Genomic DNA, 27,754 nt, shown 5'->3' with positions numbered 1-27,754 from the left:
ATCTTCAGTTTCTACTTTCTGATAGTCTGTTATTAATAGGGATCACATTAAATGAGCAAAATGGTTCATCAGCTCATCTTCCTATGGGGCCATTACCAGTACATAGATCTTCAAACCCTGCTCTTGTCCACATACCATGCCTTAATCTGTGGGCATGTATACTGACAGAGTTGGCCATCAGTAAGGACATGGCTCTGCTACATAAAGGGGAGGGTCTCTTGCCACACATGGCTCAAAGGCACTGATCATGAGCTCCACAAAACTATATACAAAAGTGTTGATTAATTCTTGTTTAAAATATTTATTTTAAAAAGATGCCCTTTTAATGGGATAAAACCTTCTTGGCTGCAATTCTGAGTCTTGGTGCTTGTCTCTCCCAAGCAGGCTGCACTGTGACATGAGGGACTTTTAGCAGCTAGAGGTCCCAGCCAAAATCAAGGTCTCCTTGTACTAGACACTGAACAAACATTGTAACCTCTTCAGGGTATCAGTTGTCTCCTGCTATCTAAGTAGACAAAACAGACAAGGGTGGGAGGGGGAACAGAGAGGAAATGACTTGCACAAGGTCAGTGGAGGGCTGAGAATAGAAGCTACGTCTTCTGACTCTCCATTCAACTCCTGTTCTCCCAGACCAAATGCCTCTAAGCATTGGGCAAGGGGACACATGTGACCCAAGAGGCATGAAAGCCCTATCAGCTTTCAGGGAGATGGTGAAAGCACAGGCTTGCTGATCTTGCATCTAGAGACGAGCGTGAACCAAAACACCAGATCTGAATACCTCCAGACTTCAGGAAAGCTGGGCTCAGCATCCAGACCTCACAGCTGGACCTGGCTGTGGGATGGGAGGGCAAATTTCAACACCCTCAGACTTTGCGTTCCAGTTTTACAGTTGATTCCTATCTCTGAGCATACATCGCGCATATCCATATCACATGCCTGGAGGGTACAGAGCAGTGGGCTGGTTTTGTTTGGGTCTCCTAGACCGAGGGTTGAAATGATAAGCCCGTTGTGACTGTCGTTTCAGAGACTGTAGCTTTTTCATTTAGTGCTGGGCAAAATTTTCAGACTAAATTTTTTTGTCCCATCAGAAAATACAGGTTCGGGTCAACAGAAAATTTCACAAATTTGCAGCTAATTTCCCAACTGTTTTGTTGAAAAAAAATCCAAAAAGATTGAAGGGCTCGTTTTTACATTTTCAGAATAAAAAGTTTTGATTTTTTTCCATTCAAAACAAATGGCATTTTGAATTTTACTTCAATTTAAAAACAAATTAAAAAAGGTTTAAAAACCCTCAAAAATTAAATGAAACATTTAATTTGACCCAAAGTAATGATGGGGCTGGGCTGGGAGTGCAGTGGCTGCAGGCAAGGGGTTTAGACACTTCTGCAAGCGTGCCCAGGGCCCTGTGCTTCATGTCTGAAGTGCAAGCACCTAAATACCTGCTGCTTGTGGAAAGTTTCCAGTGTGGCAGGGAGTGAGCCAAGAATATCCCAAGGGAGTGGGACCTCACATTTCTGGGCAGGTTATTAGATTAATTTCACCTCATTATCTCCTCCCATTTGACCAGACATGTAGTGGGAGACTGGCCTATGCAAGCTACATGCCAAGACATAACAGGTCCAACTGCAGGCCCAGCACAGAGGTTCTACATCAAAGGAGCGAGAGAGATCCAAGTGTCATTCACCAAAGAGCACAGCACAGCCTGGGGCTCAGTGCCAGTGAGCCGAGGGCCAGGTGGTAGCGGCTAGCCCAGGACCACTCTGCGTTAGGCACTGTACGAACACAGAGGCAGTTCCTTCCCCAAGGAGCTCACAGCCTAAGTAACTTCCTGTTCTCTTTCTCCCTCCTCCCCCTGCCCCAGAGCCCCCATCTAATCCCCTCTCGCGCAGTACATTCATCTCCCAGCTCCCTCTGGAGCACCCATTTACCCAGCTCCAGGGGCGGCTCTAGGCATTTTGCCACCCCAAGCAGGGCAGGCAGGCTGCCTTTGGTGGCTTGCCTGCGGGAGGTCCCTGGTCCTGCGAATTCAGCGACAGCCTGCGGGAGGTCCGCTGGAGCTGCAGGACCCGTGGCCCCTCCGCAGGCATGCCACCGAAGGCAGCCTGCCTGCCGCCCTTGCAGCGACTGGCAGAGTGCTCCCCACGGCTTGCCGCCCCAAGCACGTGCTTGGCGAGCTGGTGCCTGGAGCCCCCCTGCCCAGCTCCCTCTTTCTCCCATCCCCCCATCACTTACTTTCTTTCTCTGGCACACAGGGCTGGGGACTGTTTTGTGTCTTCCTTCCCTGGGGGGAGGGAGTGGGGGTAGATGACTGGCGGTATTTGGGGATATGGATAGATTGATATTTTGGGGGAGTTGGATATCATCTGAGCTGTGGTGATGGATTTTGTGGGGGGCACCTAGCTGACTTGGGGACACATGGGTTTTGGAGGAGCAATATTCAGGTGGCAGTGGTTGGATTTATGGGTGCAGTAGCAGGAGGATTGGGAAAATGAATGAATGTACGCAGGTTGAAGGATTTTGGGGTGCATTTTGTAAGAATAGATGGGGGATGTGGATGGGAGAGGGTAGGGATGTCTGGGAGTAGGAGGGCAGTAGCAGTGGGTTTGTGGATGGGACCTGGGGGGTGCATGGCTGTTTAGTGGAATGAGGGAGACGGGGCTGGAAGGGTGGGCATTAGAGAGGGTGCATAGCTGTTTTGGGTTGAGGGAGACAGGGCTGGAAAGATGGGGATTAGAAGGGGTGCATGGCTGTTTGGGGGTGAGGGAGACAGGGCTGGAGGGACGGGATTTGAGGGGGGTGCATGCCGGTCTGGGGGTGAAGATGGGGCTGGAAGGATGGGGATTGGAGGGGGTGGATAGCTGTTCGGGGGCAGAAGGGGAACAGGGCTGGAGGGATGGGGATTGGAGAGGGTTCATGGCGGTTTGGGGGTGAGGGAGATGAGGCTGGGGGAATGGGGATTAGAGGAGGTGCATGGCGGTTTGGGGGTGAGGGAGACAGGGCTGGAAGGATGGGGATTGGAGGGGGTGTAGGGCAATTTGAGGGTGAGGATGGGGCTGGAAGGATGGGGATTTGAGGGGGGTTCGTGGCTGTTCGGCGGCAGGAGGGGACAGGGCTGGAGGGATGGGGATTGGAGGGGGTGCATGGCAGTTTGGGGGTGAGGGGACTGGGGCTGGAGAGGTGGGGATTGGAGGGGTGCATGGTGGTTTGGGGGCTGGAGGGGACAGGGCTGGAGGGATGGGGATTGGAGGGGGTGCATGGCAGTTTGGGGGTGAGGGGGCTGGGGCTGGAGAGGTGGGGATTGGAGGGGTGCATGGTGGTTTGGGGGCTGGAGGGATGGGGACTGGACGGGGTGCATGGCTGTTTGGGAGTAGGGAGGCTGGGGTTGGAGAGGTGGGGATTGAAGGGGGGTTTGGGGGTGGGGGGAAGCTGTGCTTCCCCATTAGCCTCTTCTTGCCCGTTTGTTTTCCTTCTCCTCTAGCGCAGGGAGCGGGGGCGCAGCCATTGCGCGGGCGCCCCCTGCCAGTCGCCTCTCTCCGAGTTCTTGGTATCGGTCTCTCCGCCCGCAGCGGGAGCAGGGGCCGCGGCCTGCCTGGCCTGGACACTCCTTCTGTAGGGCAGCGAAGGGGAGTGACCGTGCCAGCTCCCGCCTCCTCCCTGCAGCCCGGCGCTTCCTTTCCCAGCCGGCTCCGCACGCTGCCCGGCCGGCTGCAGGATCCCGAGCCCGCAGGCAGGGAACGCAGCCGCCCGGCCAGCCCCAGATCCCGCCCCCCGCAGCAGCTTTACAGGCACTGGTCCGCTGGTCGAATTAACGTCCCGGCGGTAGGCGGCAGGGGAGCGCGGGGGCTGGAGCCGGCTCGGGAGCCGCTGCTGCAGCGGGGAGCCGGTCCGCTCTGCTGGAGCCAGGGGAACCGGATCAGGTGGCTGGAGTCGGCGTGGGAGCGGCCGCTGCGCAAAGGAGCCGGCTCGGGTGACAGCAGAGAGCTCGGCATGACTCTCAAGTCGAGCCGCGGCGACAGCGTGAGCAGCATGCGGACGGCGCTCTCCGACCTGTACCTGGAGCACCTGCTGCAGAGCCGGCCCAAGCCCGAGGTAAGAAGGGCGCTTCCCGGGGCAGGGACAGCGGCAGGCAGCCGGGCCTGGGACAAAGCGGGGGAGCTGCAGCGCTTTTACTTACCTGGCGGCAGTCCGGGTCTTCGGCGGTGGGGGGGCCCTTCAGTCGCTCCACATCTTAGGCAGCACTGAAGGCTCCCGCCACCGCAATGCCGCTGAAGACCCGGACCGCCTCTGGGCCAGGGCTCACGGAGCCCCTGCGGGGCCCGGGGCTTGGGACAAATTGCCCCACTCGTCCCCCCTCCTCTGGGCGGCCCTGGCCAGGTCTCATACAGTGCGGGGTGATAGCCCCAGGACACTTTATGTTTGCGGGCTCCCCTAACCGGGAACACACTATTAGCTACTAACTAGTGGCCAAGCAGTTTGATGTACATTTATGGTACAGTGCCAATCACATTTCACTTCCCTCCCTACAGCTGGCAAAGTGGGGGCACTGGGAGCTAAGAGGTCTGGGTCTCCCAGTGTGAATTTTGGCAAGTCTTTGCACTGCTCCATTTCTCAGTTTCTACATCTGCAAAATGGGGATAATGATCCCTCTTCTGATGCGAGATCCACAGATGGAAGGTGCTCATTGCAAAGTCTCTTGGTTCTTATTCACTCTAGTCTCTGGCCCTTGGGCATGTGTAGCCTTTTCTGTGAGGTCACTAAAGGGTTGAGGCTGGCTTCAGTGAAGCTGCTCTTCACAACACTGAGGATCTCGGTGTTTAGGAATCCAGTTCACTTGCTTCCCCCCACCCCACTCTGTCCACAGGGCTGGCAGAGATTGTGGCCCTCATCTTGCTCTTGTTTGCTCTGGTTTGAATCCAAGGTGACTCCTTTGAAGACAGCAGCATTAGAACAGTGTAAAACTGGTGTGAGTGGGATCAGGGTTAGAGCTGGGGGGTGCTGTGGCTGAAGAACAGGGAGGGAGTGCTTGCTCTGTGTTACTATAATGCTACCTCCCTGGCTGACATGGGGGCAGCATTGATTGGTTTTGGAGCCCCTGCCTCCAGCCCAGGGTACAGTGAGGAAACCCTAATCTGAGGGCAGGGAGAGCTGCAGATGCAAAAGCAGGGTGTGAGGGAAGGAGGTGGTATTCACAGTCCTTAGATCTCTGAGTGGGGCTGGGGGACAGCTGAGGAGCTGACATCTGTACTTACATCTGTAATGAACTGTCCTGCTCTGTTTCCCTGTTGCCATCATGCTGCAGGATTTCATGGGTGGCTCTCCTCTCTAGGTGGATAGGAATGGGGGTGGGGGGAGGTATGTGAAGCTAGTTTGGAAGAGGATTTGCCATTTTGCTCCTGGGTAGGGAACGGGTAGCTGAATGGAAGGAGGAAAATTGCAGTTCCAAGCTAAAATGTGTCAGACTTTCTTGTTTTTGCTGCAAAGTTGTAGCTGGTCTGAACTGGAACTGCCTGTCACATGAGCTGATTTAGCTGCTGAGCAACCTCCGGCAAGCAGGTCCACATGTCAGGCTGGAGGAGATGTGGCAATGGATTTTAGCCCTGGGAAACTGGGGCAGGCCAATCTTGCACATGCCTCCTAATTCCTATTCCTGAGACAATGATCATTGTGTGGCAGGCTTCATACACAACAGCACTGGCTGAATGGCAGTGGCATTGGTTAAGAAAATATCTGCAGTGTGCCCCCCTGCTTCAGGGCTATTTTATCAGTTGGTGTAAATTGGGGTATCTCCAGTGCAGTCAAGGAAGCTCTGATAATTTGCATTGCCTGAGGATCTGGCCCGTTATCCCCAGAAGGCTTGGGAATCTCAGCACTGTTAGTGTGTGCAGCTTTCAGGCTGCAAATCTGTGCAGTTGAGCAATGACTGCTTCTCTTTTTAAACTCACAAAAGCAGAGAGGAAATTGGAGACCAGACTGAAACTTTATCCTTAACCCACCCTGTTGTGCAATAAAGCAATAGAAAGAAAAACAACCACCCATCATGAGTGAGTTAAATGTGAGCTTTTATCCAGAACTCTGGATTCTCTCACTTTTTGGTGGCTGAAATCTGGCACCGTGAGGAAAGCTGAGTGATCTTGTGTGGACGATGGGATTTGGTCCTTCTGTCAAACCAAAGAAACTTTTCACATTTCCTGCCCCCCATCTCACCAGCCTGGAATCCCACAGCTGGCTCCATAGCAGCTGTAAATTGTTGCACCCACATAGACTTCAGTGGAGCTGTGACAGTTTATCCCCACTATGAGTCTGCTCCCCAGTCTTTCCTTTTTATGCCCTGTTCTGCATCAGAGTGTCCTTCACCCGTTAGGAGCCACAGCTAGAGAGTGACACAAGGGACATGCAATTGGTCATGTGAAATCCGAAGAAGCTATGTGAGGCTGGAGAGTGAAAGTCATAAACAGCAGGGCTGATAGTGAGCTGGGATGGCACAGGGCTCTTCTGTTTTTTCTTAAAGGTCTCCTGATGTGTATCAGGACATTTGGGACAGGCCTTCGTAACAGCGCCAGGAGGGGGCAATGTATTTCTGAGCCCATGAATCAGACTGCCTAGTCACCAAGACCTAGCGCTTCAAAGAAATAGAGAAAATGCTAAGTGTGTGGCTGGTTACAGGCTCTCTGTTAGAATCTGAAGGTGCATCTACACTTCGAGCTGGGGCTGTAACTCTCAGTTTGCGGAGAGATACTTGCACAAACTATGATGGAGCCAGTGTGCTGAAAATCGAGGGTAGCCTCAGGTATGTCTCCCCAAACTGGGAATTGCACCTCCAGTTCCAAGTGTAGACAGACCCTTAGGGTCTTCAGGCGTTGGAAAAGTCTCTAGCCGTACAGCCTTGGAGCCATCTCTGACAGTGCAAAGCTGCAGTCCTCCCCCCATTTATGAAGCTGTCTAGCCCAGATCTTCAAAGGTATTTAGGCACCTGAGAGTCTGGACCTCTGTAACTGCCCCACACTCTAAACTCTGGTCAAATGGAGTGAATGGATTGTTCCTCTCTCTCTTTGTTTTGACAGTGTTTATGAAATCTTCTGTGTAGCAAGCCTAACCACCCTGGAGTCAAGATTACTCTCTGGGAACAGGAGACTGGGTTGTTGCAATACAAATTAATGCAAAATCCTATTCTGCATTCCATCCTCACTCCAGCCATATGTTTCCCTAAGTCCCACCACCACCCATCACAAACTTTCCATGGGGCATTTGAAGATACAGTTAGAAAATGCTTGTAAAATACTAATAACAGAGCCAACCTCAAATGCATTCAAGGGTCTCATCCTGCTTCCACTTAAGCCAATGTCAAAGCTCTTAGGCCAGAAATTCTGAGGTTGGGTGATGGGTAGGGCTGTGGAGAAACTGGGTATTTCAAGGGGAGTTTTGCACTTTCAAAATGTCTTCTCTTCTGGATCGAAAGTAAAAATAACAAAAATCTAAATTCCTTGTGAACTGAAATTCTGGAAAAAAAATCGCTTTGAGTCAATCGGACTGTTTTGTTTTGACAAAATCAAAGCATTCCAATTTTGCGTCTTTTAAAATTTCGTACTATTTTTCAGAATAAAAGCAAATTGCAATGAAAAGTCATTTCGAAAAGGAAAATTGAAATATTCTGTTCCAAAAAGTTCAAAATGGGCAGTTTTGCCCTCATTGCAATGTGTTTTTTTTTATTGACAGTGCTTTAAATAATAATTCAGTCCCAATGGGCTCCCCGCTGGCTCCTAGTAGTGGGTGGGAGTGGCGAAGGGAGAGGGTCCCTGGCCCTTCGTGCATTGACGCTTAACCCTTTCACCTGTGCTTACTGCTATGGCCATATTGGTGGGGTCTCCATGGCTTCTCCTGACTCCATGCTACCTCCTCTTTTCTCTCTAGTTACTGGATCGTACACTGCAGCCAGGTGCTCTTTCCACCTCTCGACCTATGAAACCACGGAGCCCTCTGTCCCAGTCTGCCAAAGCCCTCCTGCTGCAGTTACATGCAGACACAGGAGATGGCTGTGAAGCACTGGCCCTTTGGAAGGGCCCTGTGCCTCCAAGTAACCCCTTATCAGTAGCCAGATGGCAGGGTAAGGTGTGGGGAGGTTCTGCTGTCTTTGTGCACAGATAGCGAGTGCCATGGGGATGTTGGGGAGGGGCAGGAGAGACTGGTTGGGTTGTGCTGTTGACACACTAGGCTTGTGAGACTGGGCCGGAACAGTGGCTCTCTGCTAGAGAGAGCGGAGGTTGGTGTTGGGGTTCTGGCTTTGCCCTCTGTCCCAGATGGGGGCTGGGATTCTGGGATAAGTGGCTGTTGGGCTGTGTCTCTTGTTGAAGTGTGCAGGGGCTGATGGAGAAAGGTGCCAGGTTGGCAGCCCTGGGATCTGAGTGGCTCCCCAGGAGGATTATTTGTATCCTGCAAAAGGCAAGAGGAGGCCCCTGGTGGCAGAATGCCTTTCCTTATTCACTAGGGTAAGCACAGGGGCCAGGCTTCCCTCAGCCATCTTGCCCTGCTAGCATGCCTCAGCCCGGAGCCGGGGGGCTCCAGCAAGAGGGAAGTTCTGTCTCCATTGTCCATTTGTTCCTTGGCATCTGCTGGGGCTGCTGTGAAGGGGGCATGTGTGGAGGATAGGTCCCTCAATGGCTAGTAGCTGGGATGGGCAGGGACACAGCCCCATGCTCTGAGTGTCCCCAAGTCTGTGGCTGCCAGAAGCTGGGACAGTATGACGGGATGGATCACTTGATTGCCTCTTCTGTTCACACCGTCTCAAGCACCTGACGCTGTCGGCAGAGAGGATACTGGGCTAGATGGAACTTTGGTCTGACTCAGCATGGCCAATCTTATGGTCTGATGTGCTAATGCTATTGCTGGTTTGCAGGATGCTTGGTCATATGGCCCTGGACTGGGATCCACCAAAAACCCCTGGCTGCAGCTTCCAGTCTCGGCTGGGTTTGAATTGGGGAGCTCAGTGCGAAGGGCTCTGCGTCACTTTAACCATCCCCTGAGCAACACCATCCATCCCCTGCATGGCAGTTTAATTCCCAGTGCATGACGGGGCTGCTGACTGACAGCTACGGTGTCTGTGCGTGGCCATGGCCTGTTGCAATGAGGCAGCAGTGAGGGTGCTGTGAAGGGAGTAGACTTGTGCAGTGGAGCCTGCCTCCTGTCTGCAGCTTGCTGTGCAGTGATCCCTGCCTGGAGAGGAATCCTAGAGAGAGACCTAGACCTTTGTGTGTTTTTGACCTCATTTGTCACTGCACAGCTGTTTCCTTGGGTCCCTGTGCCAGCCTGGAGTGGGCAGAGAGCCAGCAGCGCCCTTGGGTTTCTGCTGGGTGACTTGATATCTGCCCTTGTTAGTCAGGGCTTCCCTTGGGTGACCTGGTCTTTCAAAGTTGACCTGAAGAAGTAACCGAGAGTGAAGCAGGTAGTGGAGGTAGATGGCCCTTATCCCCTTTCAGGGGGCCAGGCATTAGCAAAGCATACCATGCTGGTTGATCTTTGGACAAGGGTGATGGCTGTTCAAATGATCTAATTGCTGTGAAGTTAATGCTTGATCACCTGCCAGTGTGTTCCCTGCCTGCTGTAGCAAGGTTAGCAGCATTTGGCTGGAGGAGCTTGGCCTCCTTTGCTAAGCTGGGGCTGCTTGCACCTCCCCTCCCCCAGGATCCGTGTGACCTGGAGGGATGAGAGTCCTTTGCCCTTTCCAAGGAGTCTCCCCTCTCCAGCCTGGGATCTGGGTTCAACCCATTTTAGAAATGAGGGCCCACTGCAAAATTCAGGTTTGGATTTCAGACACTCCAGAGCTTGGGTCCAGATCCTGGGGGTGATCTGGGTGCTCTATGTTGCTCTCAATGGAATGCTGGGGGCAGGGTTGGTACATTTGGTGGCTGAGTGCATGCACTGCTCCCCCATTCCTTGGAACATGTGGTCCTAGCAGGGCACGTTTCCATCACCGTGCCCAGTGCAGCATGGCCCATTTGCTAAGCACCATCAAGGCCACTTTGTACAGAGTAGCAGCTCCTAGTGCCTCCTCCTTTGCCACCCATTGCACAGCTATTGCACTGAGCTCAGGAGCTGTGTTGTCCCTGGGCTCTGACTTGACCTGGATCCCATTTCCAGTGAGGTACAGCAGTAACCCACATTCTCTCTTCCTGGATTCTGCTGAGCTGGCGTTCAGTCTGTATTTTAACTTCAGCTGGCTCCTCGCAGTGCTCCTGAACTCTGAGCCCTCCTGCAGATGTTTCCTCTCCCTCAGAGGGATTTGAGAGCCCTGCGTAAGCAGCCGGCTCTGCCAGACCCTCATCGCTCTGACTCTCAAAGGGTCGAGAGGTCGCAGGCTACACAAGGCCAAAGCTTCGGAACAACAATGCTGCGTGTGTGTGCTAGGCAGGAGGTTTACACGGAGCAGACCGTGGCACTGTCCCTATGGTCACATTCCCCTAACCCAGTCAGGCCCGGTAAGGCCATTACACACGATCCCTTAATGCTTCTGTTTCATCAGCAGCACCAACTCGGAATGGAGGCTGTTCGTAAATCTGAACGAAACATTCTGGTTCTTTCCAAAGTTTACAACTGAACAGTGACTTAACATAGCTTTGAAACTTTGCTCAGCAGGAGGAAAATGCTGCTCTTAAACATCTTAATTTAAATGAAACAAGCACAGAAACAGTTTCCTTACCTTGTCAATCTTTTATTAAACTTTCCCTTTATTTATTTAGTACTGTACATTTAACACAGCACTGTACTATATTTGCCTTTTTTTTTTTTTTTGTTTGTCTCGGCTGCTGCTTGATTGCGTATTCCCAGTTCCAAATGAGGGGTGTGGTTGACCGGTCAGTTCGTAATTCTGGTGGCTGCATTTCAGTGGGAAGTGAAATGATCCACTGTATTTGAGTGTTCATAAAGTTTCATCGATTCCAAGGTGAGAAGGGTCCATTATGATCACCTAATCTGACCTTCTGTATAGTATGGGCTAGAGAACTTCCTCAAAATAATTTCTAGTGCAGATCTTTTGGAAATATTGGCATTTTGATTGAACAATTGGCATTGCTGGAGAATCCACCACAACCCTCGATAAATTGTTCTCTTGTTTAATTACCCTCATTGTTAAAAATGTACCCCTTATTTCCAGCCTGAATTTGTCTAGCTTCAGCTTCCAGCCATTAGATCGGGTTAGACCTTCCTCCGCTAGACTGGAGCCCATGATTAAATATTTGTCCCCCATATAGGTACTCATAGATAAGGTTATGATTTAGTCATGGGTATTTTTAGTAAAAGTCATGTACAGGTCGTGGGCAATAACCAAAAAGTCACAGCCCGTGATCTTTCTGTGACTTTTACTAAAAATACCCTTAACTAAATCTAACCTGCTTGGGGTAGGGGAATGGCAGTGCTCCAGGGGACGCTGCTGCTCCTGGGGGTTGGGGGCAGCTCGGAGCCCTGCTGCCGCTGCTGTTTCTGGGGGGTGGCCCAAGGCTCCACCACCGCTGCTGCTCCTCTGGGCAGGGACAGCCTGGAGTGCCGCTGCTGCTCCCGGACTACTGCTCCAGGGCAGTGCCTGGGACCAGTTGCCTGGGGCCGCTGGAGCAGCAGCTGGTGTGACTGGCCTCAGCTGCTGGGGCGGTCCTGGGGTCAGCTGCTGGAAGTCATGGAGGTCACAGAAAGTCCCAGGATCTGTGACTTCCGTGACCTCTGTGAAAGATTTGCAGCCTTACTCATACACTGTGTTTGAGTCACACCTTCTCTTTAAGCTATATAGACTGAGCTCCACAAGTCACTGTATGGCTTGATTTCTCATCCTTTAATCATTCTCGTAGCTCTTCTCTGATCCCTCTCCAATTGATCAACATCCTTCTTGAATTGTGGGCACCAGAACTGGACACAGGATTCCAGCAGTGGTTGCACCCGGGCCAAATCCAGAGGTAAAATAACCTCCCTGCTCCTACTTGTGATTCTTCTGTTGATGCATCCCAGGCTAGCATTAGCCCTTTTGGCTACCGCGTCACATTGGGAGCGCCTATTCAGCTGATTATCCATCACAACCCCCAAATCTTTTTTAGAGTTACTGCTTTCCAGGATAGAGTTCGTCAGCCTGTAAGTGTGGCCTGCATGCTTTGTTCCTAGGCATAGACATTTTCACTGAGCTGTATTCAAATGCAGATTGTTTGCTTTCGCCCCATGCAGTCTGATGGAGTGTCTGGGTAAAAGGCCCTGTATAAATGACGGTCAGTCATAGCCAGCCAGTGACCGTATTGAGTATGCCGCCAGGGTGGCTGATTCACTGCTATCAGTCAACTCCTGGACAGGGTGTTTTGTCCATTCCTCAGCTGAAAGCAAAGGTCAGGGCTGGGGAGGAGCAGAGGTTCCTAGGCTGCCCCAACCTTTGTGACAATGCCTGAGCTCAGCTGACTGGAATGTGCTGCTTTGCTGAGCCTGGCGTTTGAGGGCTGCTGATGTACTGGAATCGTGCTGTATCATATATGCAGAGGAAGCCAAGGAGAGATAAGAGGGGAAGCCATGCTGACTCTGCTCCCCTGGAGGCACTTTGAACTCTGGCTGGGGCCAGAGTGAGACTTTGTCCTGCTTCCCAAAGGTCCCTGCCAGCTCTGCTGGAGAAGGCAAACAGGGAGCAGCATGTCTGCTCTCTGACTCAGAACAGTTCTGTTTCCTCTCCTCTCTCCAGTGGCCCAGGGCAATTTCACCATGTGTCTTTCCTCATCTCCCGCTGTCTGTCTGCTCTCTGAATCCAGAAGCATCTGCATGGGCGGTGGATATCATAGGCCAGGAGAGGCTAAGTCTCCCCTAACCCAGGCCATGTCCTCACCCATGCTCCACCCTGAGGCCCCCCTCCGTCCTCTGAGGCTGGCGGGGGCTCCTCCAGCCATGGGTGCCCCCTCAGGGCTCCAGCAGTGCCTCAGGCAGTGCCTCAGGCAGAAGGGGGAAGGCCAGGGGATAGTCTCCCTGAAGAGGAGGTTCACCCGCCACCCATGAGCATCTGGTTGTCCCTCTGTCTTCCCAGCCTGGATTGCAGACCCAGCCCCCTACCTGATATTTTAGCTGTTCTCCCTTCCACCAAAAGCCCAGGCTTTCTTGGAGCTTGTAACAGCCACATTCACAACCTGGGTCTGAGGCTTGGCTGCAGGATCCGTAATCTGAAAGTATTTAACAAATTTGGCAGGAGCAACCTGTTTGGCTCTTTTTAATTTCTGGATGATTTTTTGGGCTATCAAAGATAGCTTCTTTCAATAAATCTGGTGTCCTATCTGGCTCTGCCGATGCCCTGCAATCCTGACTGCAGCTCTCTTTAGGAGTCCAGGCCAGGCATCTGCGCAGCTCTGCCAATGCACCATAGTCCTGATTTGCACCACCTGCTATTCCAGTGATGGATTCTACCCTCAGTTATGTTAGGACAGCTTTGTATCTTCCTTGGTTCCAGTCTGGGGGTCTTCGTGTGGCTCTGCTGATGCACCCTAGACCTGATTTGCAGCATCACCCCATAGTATGTCCCCCAGTGCACCTCAGTCCCGAAGCATGTCCCACCCCACCCCACCCTGCTATGCCTGCCCTAAACACCTCACCCAGCTCTTCCAATGCAGCATTGCCAACTCCAAATGTTCAGAAATCATAAGTCAGCCTCCTTCTTTGAGTCACAGGATTGGTGTAAAATTCATGAGATTTGTTTTTAAAAACAATACTGTTTCGGTTCATTTTCTTGCATTTAGTTTCTGAGCCTTTAGGATGCATTCAGATTCGATTTCCAAGCTCTTCTCTTTGACCATGGAGGTTAGAAATGTCCATTCTTTTTAAAATGAAACCTCAGATTCTCATCTAAGCACAGGACTCCAGGAACTGGGACTTTGAATAAGGCACCCAATATCGCCGTATCGCCAGGCTCGTGGTAAAATCATGAGAGTTGGCAACTTTGCAACATGCCTCAAACTTGACCCACAGCCATTCCCTCCCCCGCAACCATTCCAGTGCTAGCACTCAAAAGAGCTCCACCAATGCCCCTGATCTGCAGCCCCCATCTCCCACTAGAGCTCTGTACTCCCCACACAGCTTTGCCAGTGCACCTTAGGTCTGCAGTTTGCCCCCCCCTTGCTATTGCAGCCGCTAACCCCTTTTATCCAGCATCTGCTAGCACATGCTGAATTGCATTGTGGTTTTGTAGTGTAGATGAATGTGAAGTGTGTGTGTGGTGTAGGGAGAGAAGTTGCTATATCCCCACACACATGCTCTTGAAGACAGGAAGCTGCACCCAACTGACTCTGCATTCTCTGTGTACAAGGCTGGTTCCAAAACAGGCCCAGTCTACACTAGCAGTGCCAGTTCAAGTGTGATTTATGATTCTAACTAGCAGAAGCCCTAATGTGTAGACAGGTTAAAAAAAATGCTTCTGCTGGTATCGCTTATTTCATTCATGAACCATAAGTAAGGCTCCTTGTTTGTCATGGAGGTTGCAGAAGTCACAGAATCCATGACTTCCTGTGATCTCTGTGACTTCTGCGGCAGCCTGTGTGGCTGACCACCGGGTCGCCCAAGCAGCTGCCTTGGGGACAGCTCCTCAGGTGGCCCTGGGGACAACCACACTGGTTGCTGCTGGAATGGCTCTGCAGCCAGCCGCTGCTCTGTCAGCCCTGGGCAGGTGGCCCCTGGAACCGCCCGAGCAGCAGCTGATGTGACTGGCCCCAGGGACCACCTGAGCAGCAGTCCCGGGGGTGGCGGGAGCAGCCACAGCTCAGCGTCTCCAGCAGCAATCTTGGGGTGGCCAGAGCAGCAGCTGGCCCTGGGTCTTCCCCTGCCATCCCTGGTGGCAGCCAGATTGGCAGCGGCCCCCTGGGGCTCCCACCTCAGTGGTGGTGGGAGCAGCAGCAGACCCCCCACAGCTGGTGCACAGGCTTCCTAGGGTGACCAGACAGCACATGTGAAAAATTGGGATGGGGATGGAAGTGGGGGGTAATAGGAGCCTATGTAAGAAAAAGACCCCAAAATCGGGACTGTCCCTATACAATTGGGACATCTGGTCACCCTAGGCTTCACCCCCACAGTGCTCACCCCTCAGAGCGTCCTTCACTCCCTAAGATTCAGTCGGAGTATTTATGGTAAAAGTCATGGACAGGTCATGGCCTGTGATTTTTTGTTTCTTGCTCGTGATCTGTCCATGACTTTTATTAAAAATCCCCGTGACCAAATCATACCCTTAAACCATATGTGATACCAGCCATGGCACTTTGATGCTGGTATAACCTGCAAACCTTTCCCCATGTAGACAAGTCCTTAGTGTTTACCCCCTAAGGTGAAAGGACGGGAGGGTGCAGGCAAGGTGTCAGATAAATTGCAGAGGAATCCAAGGTCAGTTTAAAAATGAACAAAATAACCAAAAATCAAGGAAACTAGAGAAAAGTAATTTCCCACCAAAGTCTGATCCTGTGTCTTCTGAATGTGCTTTGCAGCTGGGACTGAGGGTGGGTGGAGTGGAGCAGAGCAGTGGTGGTGGCTGAATCAGCTGGTTGAAGAGACGTTTTGAATTCAGAACAGAAATGTCCTAAGACAAATCGATATAAGAGTAAGGCACATGGTGATCTCTGTCTCAGTTTTGTCCCAGAGAGGTTCTGTATCACACACTAACACAGTGTGTGTCTTTGTTTCCCCTAGTGGCTGGCCCACATAAGAAGATGAGAGTCTACTACTGCTACAATCTAGGGGAGTTATTCCTGTAATTCAAGTGGCAGAGGCTCATGCTTTTAGCACTGAAGGTCTCAAGTTCAAATCCTGGTCATAGCCCAAGGAGGGTCAGTTATACTTGCTCCTCCTGGAATGTAGAGTGGTTAGTCAGCAGTCTGCTGGCTTCTTGAAAAGATTATACTGTGCCATCTCTTTTTAACTCCGGTGTAATTTGCTGGGGGTTCTAGGAGATCCTGGGGCACAAGCAAAGTGCTTCACATGATCTGAGCAACTGGCCACCATCTTGGACTCCTCCCAGGGTCCGGTAGGAGAGCAGGACCTTGGAGGATGCTAGAGACTGCATGCAACAGGGGCAGGCTGCATTAATTCCATGTGACTTCATACAACATGCAAAATCACGAGTACAGGAGTAAAACTGACAAGCCACAATCATTTCCTGGTGTGAGCTGGCCAGGACTCCTGGTCTGAGCTCCTGTAGGATGGGGAACATGATCATCAGTCTTCTGACATATCCTGACATGGGAAGCCTAACACACATGTCCTTCCAGTAGCCCCTGCTGCAAGGAGCCAGGGTTGCCTGCGTATTAACCATGAATGCATGTTGCCACCTCAGCACCAGAAGAGGTTAATGGGCTTGGTCCTGGCCAGGGCTGCTCTCTGCAGCTCATTAATTGTTCCTGAAGCAGTAAAATCAGTGGACTAATATCTACACTGGAACAGCTGGGGGTGTTTGCTTTACCCTAGCAAGTGCTGGGAGCTGGCTAAAGAGGATGGTTGTATAGTGCCAGCTGGGGAGGGGGGAGGGATGTCTGACAAGCTCACCACCAATGGATGTGTCTGTCATTGGGGCCCAGCATGGGATAGCAGGGACTGCAGGTCAGCAGTGAGCTGCCCAAGCAGAGCTCATTGCAGGTATATGGACTGGAGTACAGGGGGAGCTGCAGGTCAGGACTGAGGAGCATTGACCAGGCTGAGTGGGGTCTAAGACTGGAACTGAAAGAGGCTGCAGGGCTGAAATGAGGTGCCACTGGCCCCTGGCACTTGCAAGATGCACTCTGGGTGAAATCCTGTGTGCCTAGCTTATTTCGCAGCATCCCTTGGCATGCTGGCCAAGGGCGTAAGTGGTGTCTTTGCATCAACTTTGGTGGAGTTGAGCCCTCTTTGTCCCAGGAGGAATCTGGCCCACTGCTGTTTATAGATTTCTACTGATGCTTTGTATAAGATCCTCCAGCCAGGGGATGATTAAGTCTCCAGAGCTTCACACACATGGTCTGCAACCTGGCTTTGGGATGGTTCCTCTTCCCTTCTGCTTATTGGCCAGTGGAAAGCATCACTATATTGGGACCAGGTCAGTCATGGGGAGTGAGAATGCTGTTGAGAATCTCTCCAGCTTTCCAATTTCGTGCTGCAAATAACACCTCCCTCCCACCCCCCACGTTCTCACTGCCATCCAACAGCCAGCTCTTTTGTAACTGTTGTTAAATTGGGAAAATCAAGTGTTTCTGGCTGGTGGTGGGGCTTAAACTCTTTCTCTTGCACTGCCTGGATAGGACCCATCTCTATCCCACCTCTGCTCTATCCAATGTGCTGTTCACAGCTTTCAGCACCTGCAGTTGTGACATCTGTGGATCATGGCCAGAATGGTACCAAGAGTCCTAGAGCTCCAAGAGGCCATCGGGGAGCCTGACAAGCAACCCCAAAAGCCCGAGGTTAGGCAGGTCTGGTCCTTCCATGAAGCATGACCCTGCCAGCAGGCAGGGGAGATACTAGATTGCTCAGGGGGGTACGTTGGCAAAAGCTGGCCTTGTGGGAGCTAGTTCAGGCAGTTCCCATGCTTCCTACTGACCTGGGTATCAGTTCTTTAACCATTTATGTGCTGCTGTGTGCTGCTCGAGAAATATCCTCCATCTAGTCCTGTTAATTTGTGATGTTGAGAGAGTTGTGCAGCCGTCCCAGCTGGATATGCTGTCAGGGCTGGGACAGCAGGAGTTACAGGTGAGCTCTAGGACTTGCAATGTGTGTGAACAACTCTGGGTACACTGGTTCATGCTTCCTTGGTGGAGTGAGTTTTGGAAGGCCTGCTCTTGGCATGGTGGTTCCTAGATGGAGTTGTTGCATCTATGGGTGGAGAGACAGCTATGATTTGTGTCAGTGATCCATCAGTTTTATCCAGCAAAGTTTAGTTCTTAAAACCCTGTGGGGTGCTGGGGAGAATGGGTGCTGTGAGGAGCTTAGCCTGCAGACAGCTGTGTTGCTTGGACCAGAGGTGAGAGTTGGTTCAAACTAATAGAAACCAGAGTCCAAGTTCTGCTCCTAGTTACATTTGTGTGGATCCAGAGTAACTCTATTTATTTTAGTGATGTTACTCTGGAGTGATTCTCATGTGAGAAAAAGTAACATTTAACTCTAGAAAAAAGCAGCAGAGAGTCCTGTGGCACCTTATAGACTAATAGACATATTGGAACATGAGCTTTCGTGAGTGAATACCCACTTTGTCGGACATTTAACTCTAGGCTCGTAAGATTCTGCCACACCATCTTATTAAGCTTTAGAACACCTTGCAGAAGGCTCCTGGGAACCCTTTGGCTACCTTTCTCAAGTGTTGCCAAGCCTCCAGTTCTGTTTATACGCTGGACATTTGGATCAAGCTTGTCTCTCTCTGGCTGAAGTCCTTTATGTTTCTTTTTCTTTCTTTTTACTCTCCGGTCTCTCTTGGACACAGGCCCCACCTGCTGTCTGGGCTAGAATGAGCTCCACTAATGTTACTCCTGAACTGGCCAGCAGGGATCACTGTGGAGTGACACAAGGCTCAGCTTCCTCCTGAGAGCTGAGAGTGTCGCTTTTCCAGCATTCTTGGACCTCGCCTTCCCAAGGGCAGTGATGGTCAGCAATCCCAGCTCTTCAGCTTGGTGGCAGCTCCCTGACCAGCTCTGTTCACAGGAGAGGCATCAGTAGTGTGGCCAGAAAGTGCATATTGAGGATGAGGGGTTCAGCAGAACACGGGAAGAGCCACCGACAGCCCCTGGGCACATAGGGGATCGTCATGGGAGTTCCAGACAGGCTCATCTCCCACAGAAGGGCATGTTGCAGGGCCTCCAGTGCTGTCCCCAACCCTGGCCTGTTCTTTGTCCTGATAGGCTGTCGTATATCCATCAAACGCTGTGACTGAGGACATCTACGCCAATGGCTCAGCCATGTTGGGCAGCCCAGCTCACATGGACAGCCGGGAAGTGCGCAAGATCCGGCTGATCCAGTTCGAGAAGGTCACCGAGGAACCCATGGTGAGCTAGCAAGAGTTTGGTAACCCTTAAGGCCTCAGGGGTCAGGGTGAGACCCACTGGTGCATTGGCATGCACAGTGAGAGTGACAATCCAGTCCAGCTCCCAGGTCCGTGGGTGGGGTAGGGATAATCCACTGGGACAAGGGTGCTGCTTTGGCCACTGCCTACCCCACTTGGAGCCTGAGCTGCACAGGGTGTAGTGGAACCTGGAGGAAGCTGCATCAGCTGTTGATTTATTCTGCCAAGAGGAAATTAACCCAGCTGGAATTGAGCCAGGAGCGGACTCTGAGAAGTGAGACAGACCGTCTTGGATACTGGCTAGGCATGGACTTTACCTAGAGAAGTGAATGTCTCACCCTAGATATGTAATAGACGGTCACAGAGTTTCCTGTTTTCCAGGGAATCACACTGAAGTTGAATGAGAAGCAGAGCTGCATGGTGGCCAGGATTCTCCATGGAGGCATGGTACATAGACAAGGTAACAGCAAATGGCAAGAATCTGAAGTCGTCATTGACTGAGACCTAGACACACAAGGCTTCCGTTTAGTCAGAGACTTTAGCCCTTTCCTTCCGCCCTGGTGCTGGGTAGGGCCTGTCAGTTTCATCTTTGGAGCTGGGCAGTTTCAATGCAAAGGGATTAAACAGTTCCTGGTGCTGGTGAATTTTCCATTTGATTTATATCAGCAGTGCCCTTTCTCCATCTCTTGTATCACCTCCCTCTGCTCTTTACATGTGGCTGCTGCATTAATGCCCTGGAGCAAGGGTTCTCAAACTGGGGATCGGGACCCCTCGGGGTCGTGAGGTTATTACGTGTGGGGTCGTGAGCTGTCAGCCTCCACCCAAAACCCCGCTTTGCCTCCAGCATTTGTAATGGTGTTAAATATATAAAAAGTATTTTTAATTTATAAGTGGGGGAGAGTGTCACACTCAGAGGTTTGCTAGGTGAAAGGGGTCACCAGTACAAAAGTTTGAGAACCACTGCCTTGGAGGCTTTAGGACGTTCTCTGCTGGGAAAAGGGGGAGAGGAGATGGGGCAGGACCAATCATTAAGCTCATGCCTGCAAACAGAACCAGAAACCATTTTTGTTCATCTCACTGATGGATTCTTTTGTCACTCCGTGTGGATCAAATCCCACCGATTTTGAAGGATGTTTTTTTCTGTTGCTAAAATGCACAGACAAGGCAAAATTTCTGTGCTAATGTCCTGCAACAAAAAGAAGTTGCCAAAGTAAATGAACTTGCACTATTTCCATTTTTTACTCTGGCACCTGCAGATGGTGTGGTGACTGCATGCAAAATAGCTGTCCTGTACATACAAAAGGAGTGCCCTTTGGTGGCCTTGGGTCCATTTAGAGGCCTTTATAGGTCCATGTAGAAGACAAGAGCCTGATCCTGATCTCACACCAGAATAAGTCAAGACCAACTCCAGTGACGTCATTGGAGTGCTGGCTTATCCCAGTGTGTCTGAGATCAGAATCCAGCCTTTGTCATCTGTACGGATATCTAAAATGAGAACACTTAAGGTAGAGAATATTTATATATACTTGACTGTGCAATGAGGTTACCATTCAGCTTTACATTACATATTGGTTAACATTGTGGATATCACTAAAATAGAATGCTTTTACTGCAAGCTAAACTACAGAATGATGCAAGATCAAAGGCTAGTATGAATGGCTTTAGTTTTTGATCAATTTTAAAAATAATAATAAAAAGGAGTGTGTATGGAGGGAGTGAAGCTGTGTTCCCCTCATGTATGTATTTCACATGCTTATATGCCTGCATGTGCACTGACACACACAATGACTCCTTGGTAGAACCATGCTATATGAGCCAATCTGGATGTAAAATTGCAAGAGATGGTTGCATGCTGCAAAGCAACTATGCCTGTGCATTGTGAATGCAGAAGCCATTTGGTCTGAGATCTCTTAGAGACTTGCAAACAGGCTGGGGGTGGGGGGGGCGATCCAGAATTTTGGGGGATTGTATTTTGCTTGCTTGTGCATTTCATGGGTTTATTTCTCCCGTCACTGGCAGGCTCCCTTCATGTGGGTGATGAGATCGTAGAAATCAATGGGCAAAGTGTGAGCAACCACTCGGTCGACCAGCTGCAGAAGATGCTGGTAGGTATTTTGGGAGGCTGCTCCTGAGGAATGACTCATTTGGCCACATATCACATGTTGCCTTATTTGATTGTATTCATTCTTAATATGCAAATCACGGCAGATGTTGCATCACCTCCTGCGTTAGGAGGAACTACTGTTGTTCCCCTTTCTGCTGGAGCCTCTTCAAAGGCCGGGCCACTTTTCAAGTGCAGGCCGTCTCTGCTCAGAGCACTGGATGGGGCTGTGCGTGCAGCACCCATGGTGGGGCTTGGGTTGTTCAGTTGTCTTTTCAATTTAAAATTGCCCCCATGCAGTCAAACCAGAACCCCCCTCTGCCATGGGAGCTAGGGGGATGGTGCTTAGTCGGGCTCTGATTTCCAGCTGCTAGGGCCACGATGATCCTCTTGCACGATTCAGTAGATGGCTGCCCAGCTTCAGAGAAGGGCCTCTCTCAGGGCACGCTGAACGCTCACCTTGTCCATGGTTAAAACTCCAGCCCGTCAGACCTGTTAGAGGTGCTGTTGGAAGGAGCAGGGAAGGGCTGTTTGGAGTTTGTGGATTATTCTAACACCACTGGTCTCAGCCTCTGATCTCCCTGAGTTCCCATCCCTCTCCCCAGGGCCAGTGCAAGGATGTTTCACGCTCTAGGTGAAACTTCCACCTTGCGCCCCCTCCCTCCACACCCCTGCACTGAAGCGGCAGCTCCCCACCCTCCGCCCTGAGGCACCCCTCCTACGCCAGCTCACCCCTGCTCCATGCACAAGCACCCCAAGCATGCCATCGCTGCTTCACTTCTTCCGCCTCCCAGGCTTGCGGTGCCTACGCTGATTGGCACCGCAAGCCTGGGAGGCGAGAGAAGTGAAGCAGCTCACCCCTGCCCCGCCTCCTCCCCAAGCATGCCGTGGCTGCTTCACTTCTCCCGCCTCCCAGACTTGCAGCGCCAATCAGCTTAGGTTCTGCAAGGCTGGGAGGTGGGAAAAGTGAAGCAGCCATGGCCTCCTCGGGGAGGAGGTGGGGCAGGGGTGAGCTGGGGTGGGGAGTTCCCCTGCATACCCCCACCACTTGCTGCAGGCGGTCCTCCCCGTGCTCCCCTGCCCCAGCTCCCTCTGCCTAAATGCCAGCGGTGGCCGAAGATCCAGCTGCCGCTGTCGCTGCTGAAGAAAATGGCACCTCCCCAAATCCCAGCACCCTAGGCGACCGCCTAGGTCACCTAAATGGTTGCACTGGCCCTGCCTCTCCCTGGTCTCCTGAACTGGTTCACAAGGCAATGGTAATACAGAGGGTGGGCAGGTCTCAAGTGTTGGAAGAAGAATTGGTTCAAATTGCCCTTCTCTCCCCAGGCTGGTCTGTCAGTGCCCTATAGCCCCGAACCCTCTCTGTGGCTGGAGAGATGGGGTGAATTTAATTCTCTCTCCTAGTTCATTCTGGTGACCCCTTTAAAGCTAAAAGAGGATCAGAACTCTGCTCTGTGTGGCTACCTAGATGCAGCTCTAGGCCTGAGTTAGTTAAGTTAGCCACTGTGACTTCAACAGCGCTAAAGCCTTTAGCAACAGTGATTCTGGCTCTGCTGAACTCCCATCAGCTCTTCACTCAGTAAACAAGGCAGCTCCCCTATATTGCCACCATGGCTCCCAGTCCCAACCCTCTGTAGGTTTCCGGGAGTGCCTGTGCACCCTGAGGTTAACGACACACTGTGGGCCTTGAGCTGGTTTCTGTATTGATCTAGAAGCTACATTCTCCAACTCTTCTCTCTTCCCCTTCCTTCTGTCCACTAGAGAGAAGCCAAGGGGACGGTCTCAATAAAAGTCATCCCCAATCAGCAAAGCCGCCTCCCAGCACTACAGGTAGGTGCAGCCGTGTCCTCTAAGTGGCCCTGTGGACCAGATGTCTTTGAGCTGGTGAGAAGTAACGGGGTGTCACGGGGTTGGGGTGCGGGTTCAGGGACCGAACTGCTCTGCTACACTGATACAAACTCTGAACAGGGTAAGAGCTGTTGTGCATTTACATGGGGGAAAGGAGAGCAGGATTTACCCAGTCGGAGGGTCTGTCTGCCCTGCAAAGCGAAGATGTGATGGTAGCACAGGTGGGCAAACCTGTGCCAGCTTGAATCTGGCTAGCACAGGTAACAATAGCAGTGTAGACGTGTTGACGCAGGCTGCAGCTACGCAACCTGCGGACAAGATGGTCAGGGAGCCTGCTTCGTACTCAGGCTGCTAGCCCATGCTGAAGCCTGTGCCATCGTGGCTACACTATCATTGTTACCCTTGGCAGCTAGATTAAAGCCAACCCATGCTACAATTACACCTTTGCTTGCAATGTAGACAGACTCTGTATAACACTGCCCAGCATGGCACCGCTCTGTGCCTCAGTTTCCCCGTCTCTAAAAAGAGGACAGCAATATTTACTTCTTGTGTTAAATAGTTTGAAAGATGGTCTGCTAGATACCAAAGGCTGGACTCCACTCTCAGTTCTATGGGAGTGATTCCCATTCGCCTCAATGGCGGTGGGGTTAGACTGCAAAGACCCTTTACAGACATGGGCTCCTGAGCCTGGAGCATCCTGTCTGCTCCTAGGATTGCACTCCGATTCCTTGGCTGGAGGAGAGAGTGACAAACTCTGCCTTGTGTTGTACTGCTCCAGCTTCTTTGGTGAAATGCTGTCACTCTGCAGTCAGGCTGGGTCGGGTCATTTCTGCTGCCGCAGGGGTGCTGATGTGATAGTCGGAAGCAAGTGGGGGTGGCGGGAAAGCAGAGCAAAACACCCCAGCTCTTGGCTATGCAACCACACTGCCATTGCCATAGCAACAGAAGTGCATGTTGTTACGAGGTTCCTGTTCTCAGCGCAGGGATTCAGCAGCCAGGGCTGGCCCATTCATCTTTGCATTCATCTCGCTCCTTTGGCTTCTGGAGATGAATGAGGGGAGAGGGAGCTGGCAAGGACTGATGGGTCCCGACTGATTCCAAGAGGATACAGTTTCCACCCTTTTTATAGCTACTTGAGCTTTCCTTGTGGCTTAATCTAGGAACAGCTAGTTTATTTCCCCATTGCCCCCCAATATCTCAGGGCATGACACCTGTCATAGATGGCACCAATCATAAATGTGTGATACCGACTATACAGGCTAACAGAATCTATCTAGTTACAGATGGCAAAAGTGTATCTCTTCCATGCAATGAGTCTAAACTAAATTCATCCCAGCAGAGTGCTAGTTATTCTACATAAAAACTGCTTTTCGAGGTGGCAACTGTGTCTCCAGTGATTTGACCTCTTTCACATCTCATACATTTAAATTGCAGGAGTTAACATAAGATTTTCTCTCTCTTTGACCTCAAGTTAGTTCAGTATAGGGTGACCAGATAGCATATGTGAAAAATCAGGATGGGGTAAAAGGCACCTATATAAGAAGAAGCCCTGAATATGAGGCCTGTCCCTATAAATCAGGACATCTGGTCACCCTAGTTCAGTAAACTAAGCAACATGAAACACCCTGATCTTACTCTGTCATCATTTGCCCAGAGCCCAATATTCTGCTCAGGCAGATTCTTCTTAAAAAGGATGATTGGGTGAGGTTATTTTTTTTTAATTAACATACGTGGCCCTGGAGTCATTCTGCCCCCCTTTCCTGTATTTCATCTTTATTCTTCCTTGGTCACATATCTCCCATTGGAGTCTGTTTCTCTAAGCAATGATGTGAAAGGTGAATATCTTCTCCCCATCTCTCCCCTTCGTCTCTGTTCCTGCCAGGATGAGCTCTGATCTCTGCTTATTTATTAAGCTCTGTCCTCTTTTCCCTTCTCTAGCTAGAGACTTATCTTAGTTGTTGCTGTCAAAACCAGCTGCAGTGCCACTGACTTAATAACAGATATGTGCAGGCACCTAGCCTCTGCTGAGAGGGGACACCAGAGCAGTGTCTTGCACAAACAAACCCTCCTCACTGAGACATTGTTCCCCGGAAGACTGAAATTTTCTTCCCTCTGTGTGAGGTTGAAAGCTTGTCTCTTCACCAACAAGTGGCTCAAATAAAAGATATTTCCTTCCTCCCCCACCTTGTCTCTCTCATTTCTTCCTTATATCATTTCGGCTGGGGTTCTGGAGCAGTCTATGTCATTGAACAGCCATGCACAGACACTCTTGCTGCCTTTCCTTGTGACAGTTCAGTGCGAGGAAGCCTAATAACTTCAATTTTGGCTGCCCATTGTGATCAGTCTCTCTGTCCTTCATGGTTGCTGTCACTTCACAGTGTGACTGATAGGGTTACACACTGTGAAGCAAATCCCATCATGTTGTCTGGAGTGAAACCATCCCTTCCCAGCCTCTGCCCAAGCTCCTCCGCCACATCTTGTAAGCATCCAACCCCAAGCAGAGCAATTAGTTTGCACCAGTCAGATTGCTGTTTAGAGATTGCAAGGGTGGTTCCGTTCTGAACTAAACCACCATGAATGATTTTAACGGGAGGATAAGAGCAAACAGGTCCCACCTGTTGTAACCTCATAACCAGAGCTAGAGGAAAGCTCTGAAATTCAGACTTGGCCTAGTTTTCGAATTCCACCACTGGGATTTGGGTTACACCTCTGGGAGAGACGGGTCCAACGTGCAGTTCAAATCTGGAGTTCACTTCCTAGATTCCAAGGAAAGAAGAGACTATGTGATTGTCTACTCTGACCTTCTGCATAATGCAGGCCAGAGAACTGCCCCAAAACAATTCCTGTTTGAACAAGACCCCAGATAACGTTTGAGGTTTTTAGATCCAGTGCTCTGATTTGGGCCCACTTTACAATTAGATTATTTCAAAGGCAGAATTAAATATCTCTGTACGCACACCCCATCTTTGGACAACTGGGGGTTCAGAGAGCTGGGAGCTTCAGCCCATGTGGCATTTCCCACGGTACAATCTGGACTGCTGAAATGCTGTGTCCCCTTAACTCTGTAGCCTGGGATCCCTTTTACACTGCTTTGCTGTCAGAACAGCCACTCCTGGCCTGGTCACGCACAGCCACTGGCATGTAAAATCACTCCCAGATGTATACATGAATGCTCTCCCATCATCCATGAATAAATACAGGGTGATACTGCATATCTCCCCAGAAATGTGCATTTTATACTGCTTGGTAGACCCCTGGACAATATAAGCTCATAGATAGTCTGACATTCTAACAAAGGGCAATATTTATGCACAAGCCTTTGTTATCCCAAGCAGAGGTTTCCCAAACACTTCAAACAAACACACTGGCTTAGATAAAACAATAAAATAAGTTTATTAACTAGAGAAAGATTTTAAGTGATTATAAATGATAAGGGATAAAAGTTAGAATTGGTTACAAAAGAAATAAAAAGTTAAAACTAAGCTGATTCCTAAACTTTGCCAAGGCAAATAAGATTAGAAGCAAATATCATTCTCATCGCGCCGGATGCTGCAAGCAGTTCTCATTTCACAGACTTGATTTCCTTTCGGCCTGAGACCACTCCCCTTAATTCAGTGTTCTTCAGGTATTCATTGATGTTATGAGCAGAGAGATGTAAGGTGGCAAGGAGAGGTAATTTGTATGGTGTTTGGTCTCCATTCTTACACCTTTTTTCCCTTCTTTGAGGATTGCCCCCAGCTGGGAGTCAGGCGACAGTCTGTTTACATGGGACCTCCAATTGTTTCCCAGTGCTAATATGTAAAGTTCTTGCTTACACCTTCCATCCTACCAGAATATGGCTGCTTATCTAGGTGATAGTCCCTGAGGGTTCATTTGATTATGATGATACTTTGGTGAGTCTCTGTCTCTCAGAAACTAGTTTGTAGGCATTACCCAGAACTACAACATGTTTCAGTAACGATCATAGAGCAAAATCTCATAATTTGACATGCAGTGATTTTACACATATTTCAACAGGATGATAATATTCAGCAGGTTGAGTCTTCACATGATACCTCACAAGGCATATTTTGTACAAAATATATTCTAGCCATATAAAGTAGTGAACATGGGATACAGGGTGTCACAACCCGCCGAGTTCTTATGTTAACAAGAGATTGGCCAGTGTCACTGGTATTTTACAGCCTCTCCTCAGGTTGGTCCATCCAAATTTTGACCAATAGAGGGGGCTGCACTAGCAAATCTGGAGTCTGAGAGCCTCACTTGCAGGGACCCTTTATGGTCTTTAGTGCGAGATGTGGCTCACAGAGTCTTCAGGTCCCAGCATGCAATACTCCATCTTGCTCCCCAGAACTCTGGCCTTCTGGCAACAAAGGGATACTGTGTGTACTACGTGCTGGGACCTGTTATCTCACAAGCCACAGCTCCATAGTAAAAGTGAGGACAGTAGTGGACAGTACTTCACCAACCCCTATTTTAATATGTTGTGCAAAGAAAGTCTGGTTTATTCTGCTCAGGAAGGAAGATCTACACGGCCCTGCTTGTCAGAGCTCTGATCTGGCATGGTCTAAAGATGGGACAAAAAAAGAATATTTTACTCCAGACAGCATGTGGGAGTAGCTTCTTTTCCAAGCATGAATTGCACTGTTCTCTGCTTCCACATTACAGAATCGTAGAAGTGTAGGACTGCAATAGATCTAGTCCCATCCCCTGCACTCAAGGCAGGACTTTGTAATAACTAGATCATCCCTGAGAGGTGTTTGTTTAACTGCTCTTAAAAAACTCCAGTAATGGAGATTCCACAACCTCCT

At 50.5% G+C, this 27,754-nt stretch overlaps 1 protein-coding gene across 5 annotated transcripts in view; it reads left to right on the top strand.

The window, feature by feature from the left end:
* Window positions 1–3,681: 3,681 nt before the first annotated feature.
* Window positions 3,682–27,754, top strand: part of MPP1 (membrane palmitoylated protein 1) — a 44,536-nt gene continuing 20,463 nt past the window's right edge. The window contains exons 1-5 of one of the 5 annotated variants that reach the window (XM_030575070.1): window positions 3,682–4,089; window positions 18,834–18,977; window positions 19,376–19,454; window positions 21,014–21,099; window positions 22,857–22,925. In XM_030575070.1, the coding sequence (XP_030430930.1) occupies window positions 3,988–4,089; window positions 18,834–18,977; window positions 19,376–19,454; window positions 21,014–21,099; window positions 22,857–22,925 (480 nt within the window). In that variant the 5' untranslated portion in view covers window positions 3,682–3,987. Of the gene's footprint in view, window positions 4,090–8,190; window positions 8,258–8,300; window positions 8,484–18,833; window positions 18,978–19,375; window positions 19,455–21,013; window positions 21,100–22,856; window positions 22,926–27,754 lie in introns of those variants that run through there. The other 4 variants (XM_030575069.1, XM_030575068.1, XM_030575071.1 and 1 more) reach the window with 4 other exon arrangements.

Source organism: Gopherus evgoodei, chromosome 9, assembly GCF_007399415.2.
Source record: "Gopherus evgoodei ecotype Sinaloan lineage chromosome 9, rGopEvg1_v1.p, whole genome shotgun sequence".
In the NCBI taxonomy this organism is placed as follows: domain Eukaryota; kingdom Metazoa; phylum Chordata; order Testudines; family Testudinidae; genus Gopherus; species Gopherus evgoodei.
This window is presented reverse-complemented; position numbering and strand designations above follow the sequence as displayed.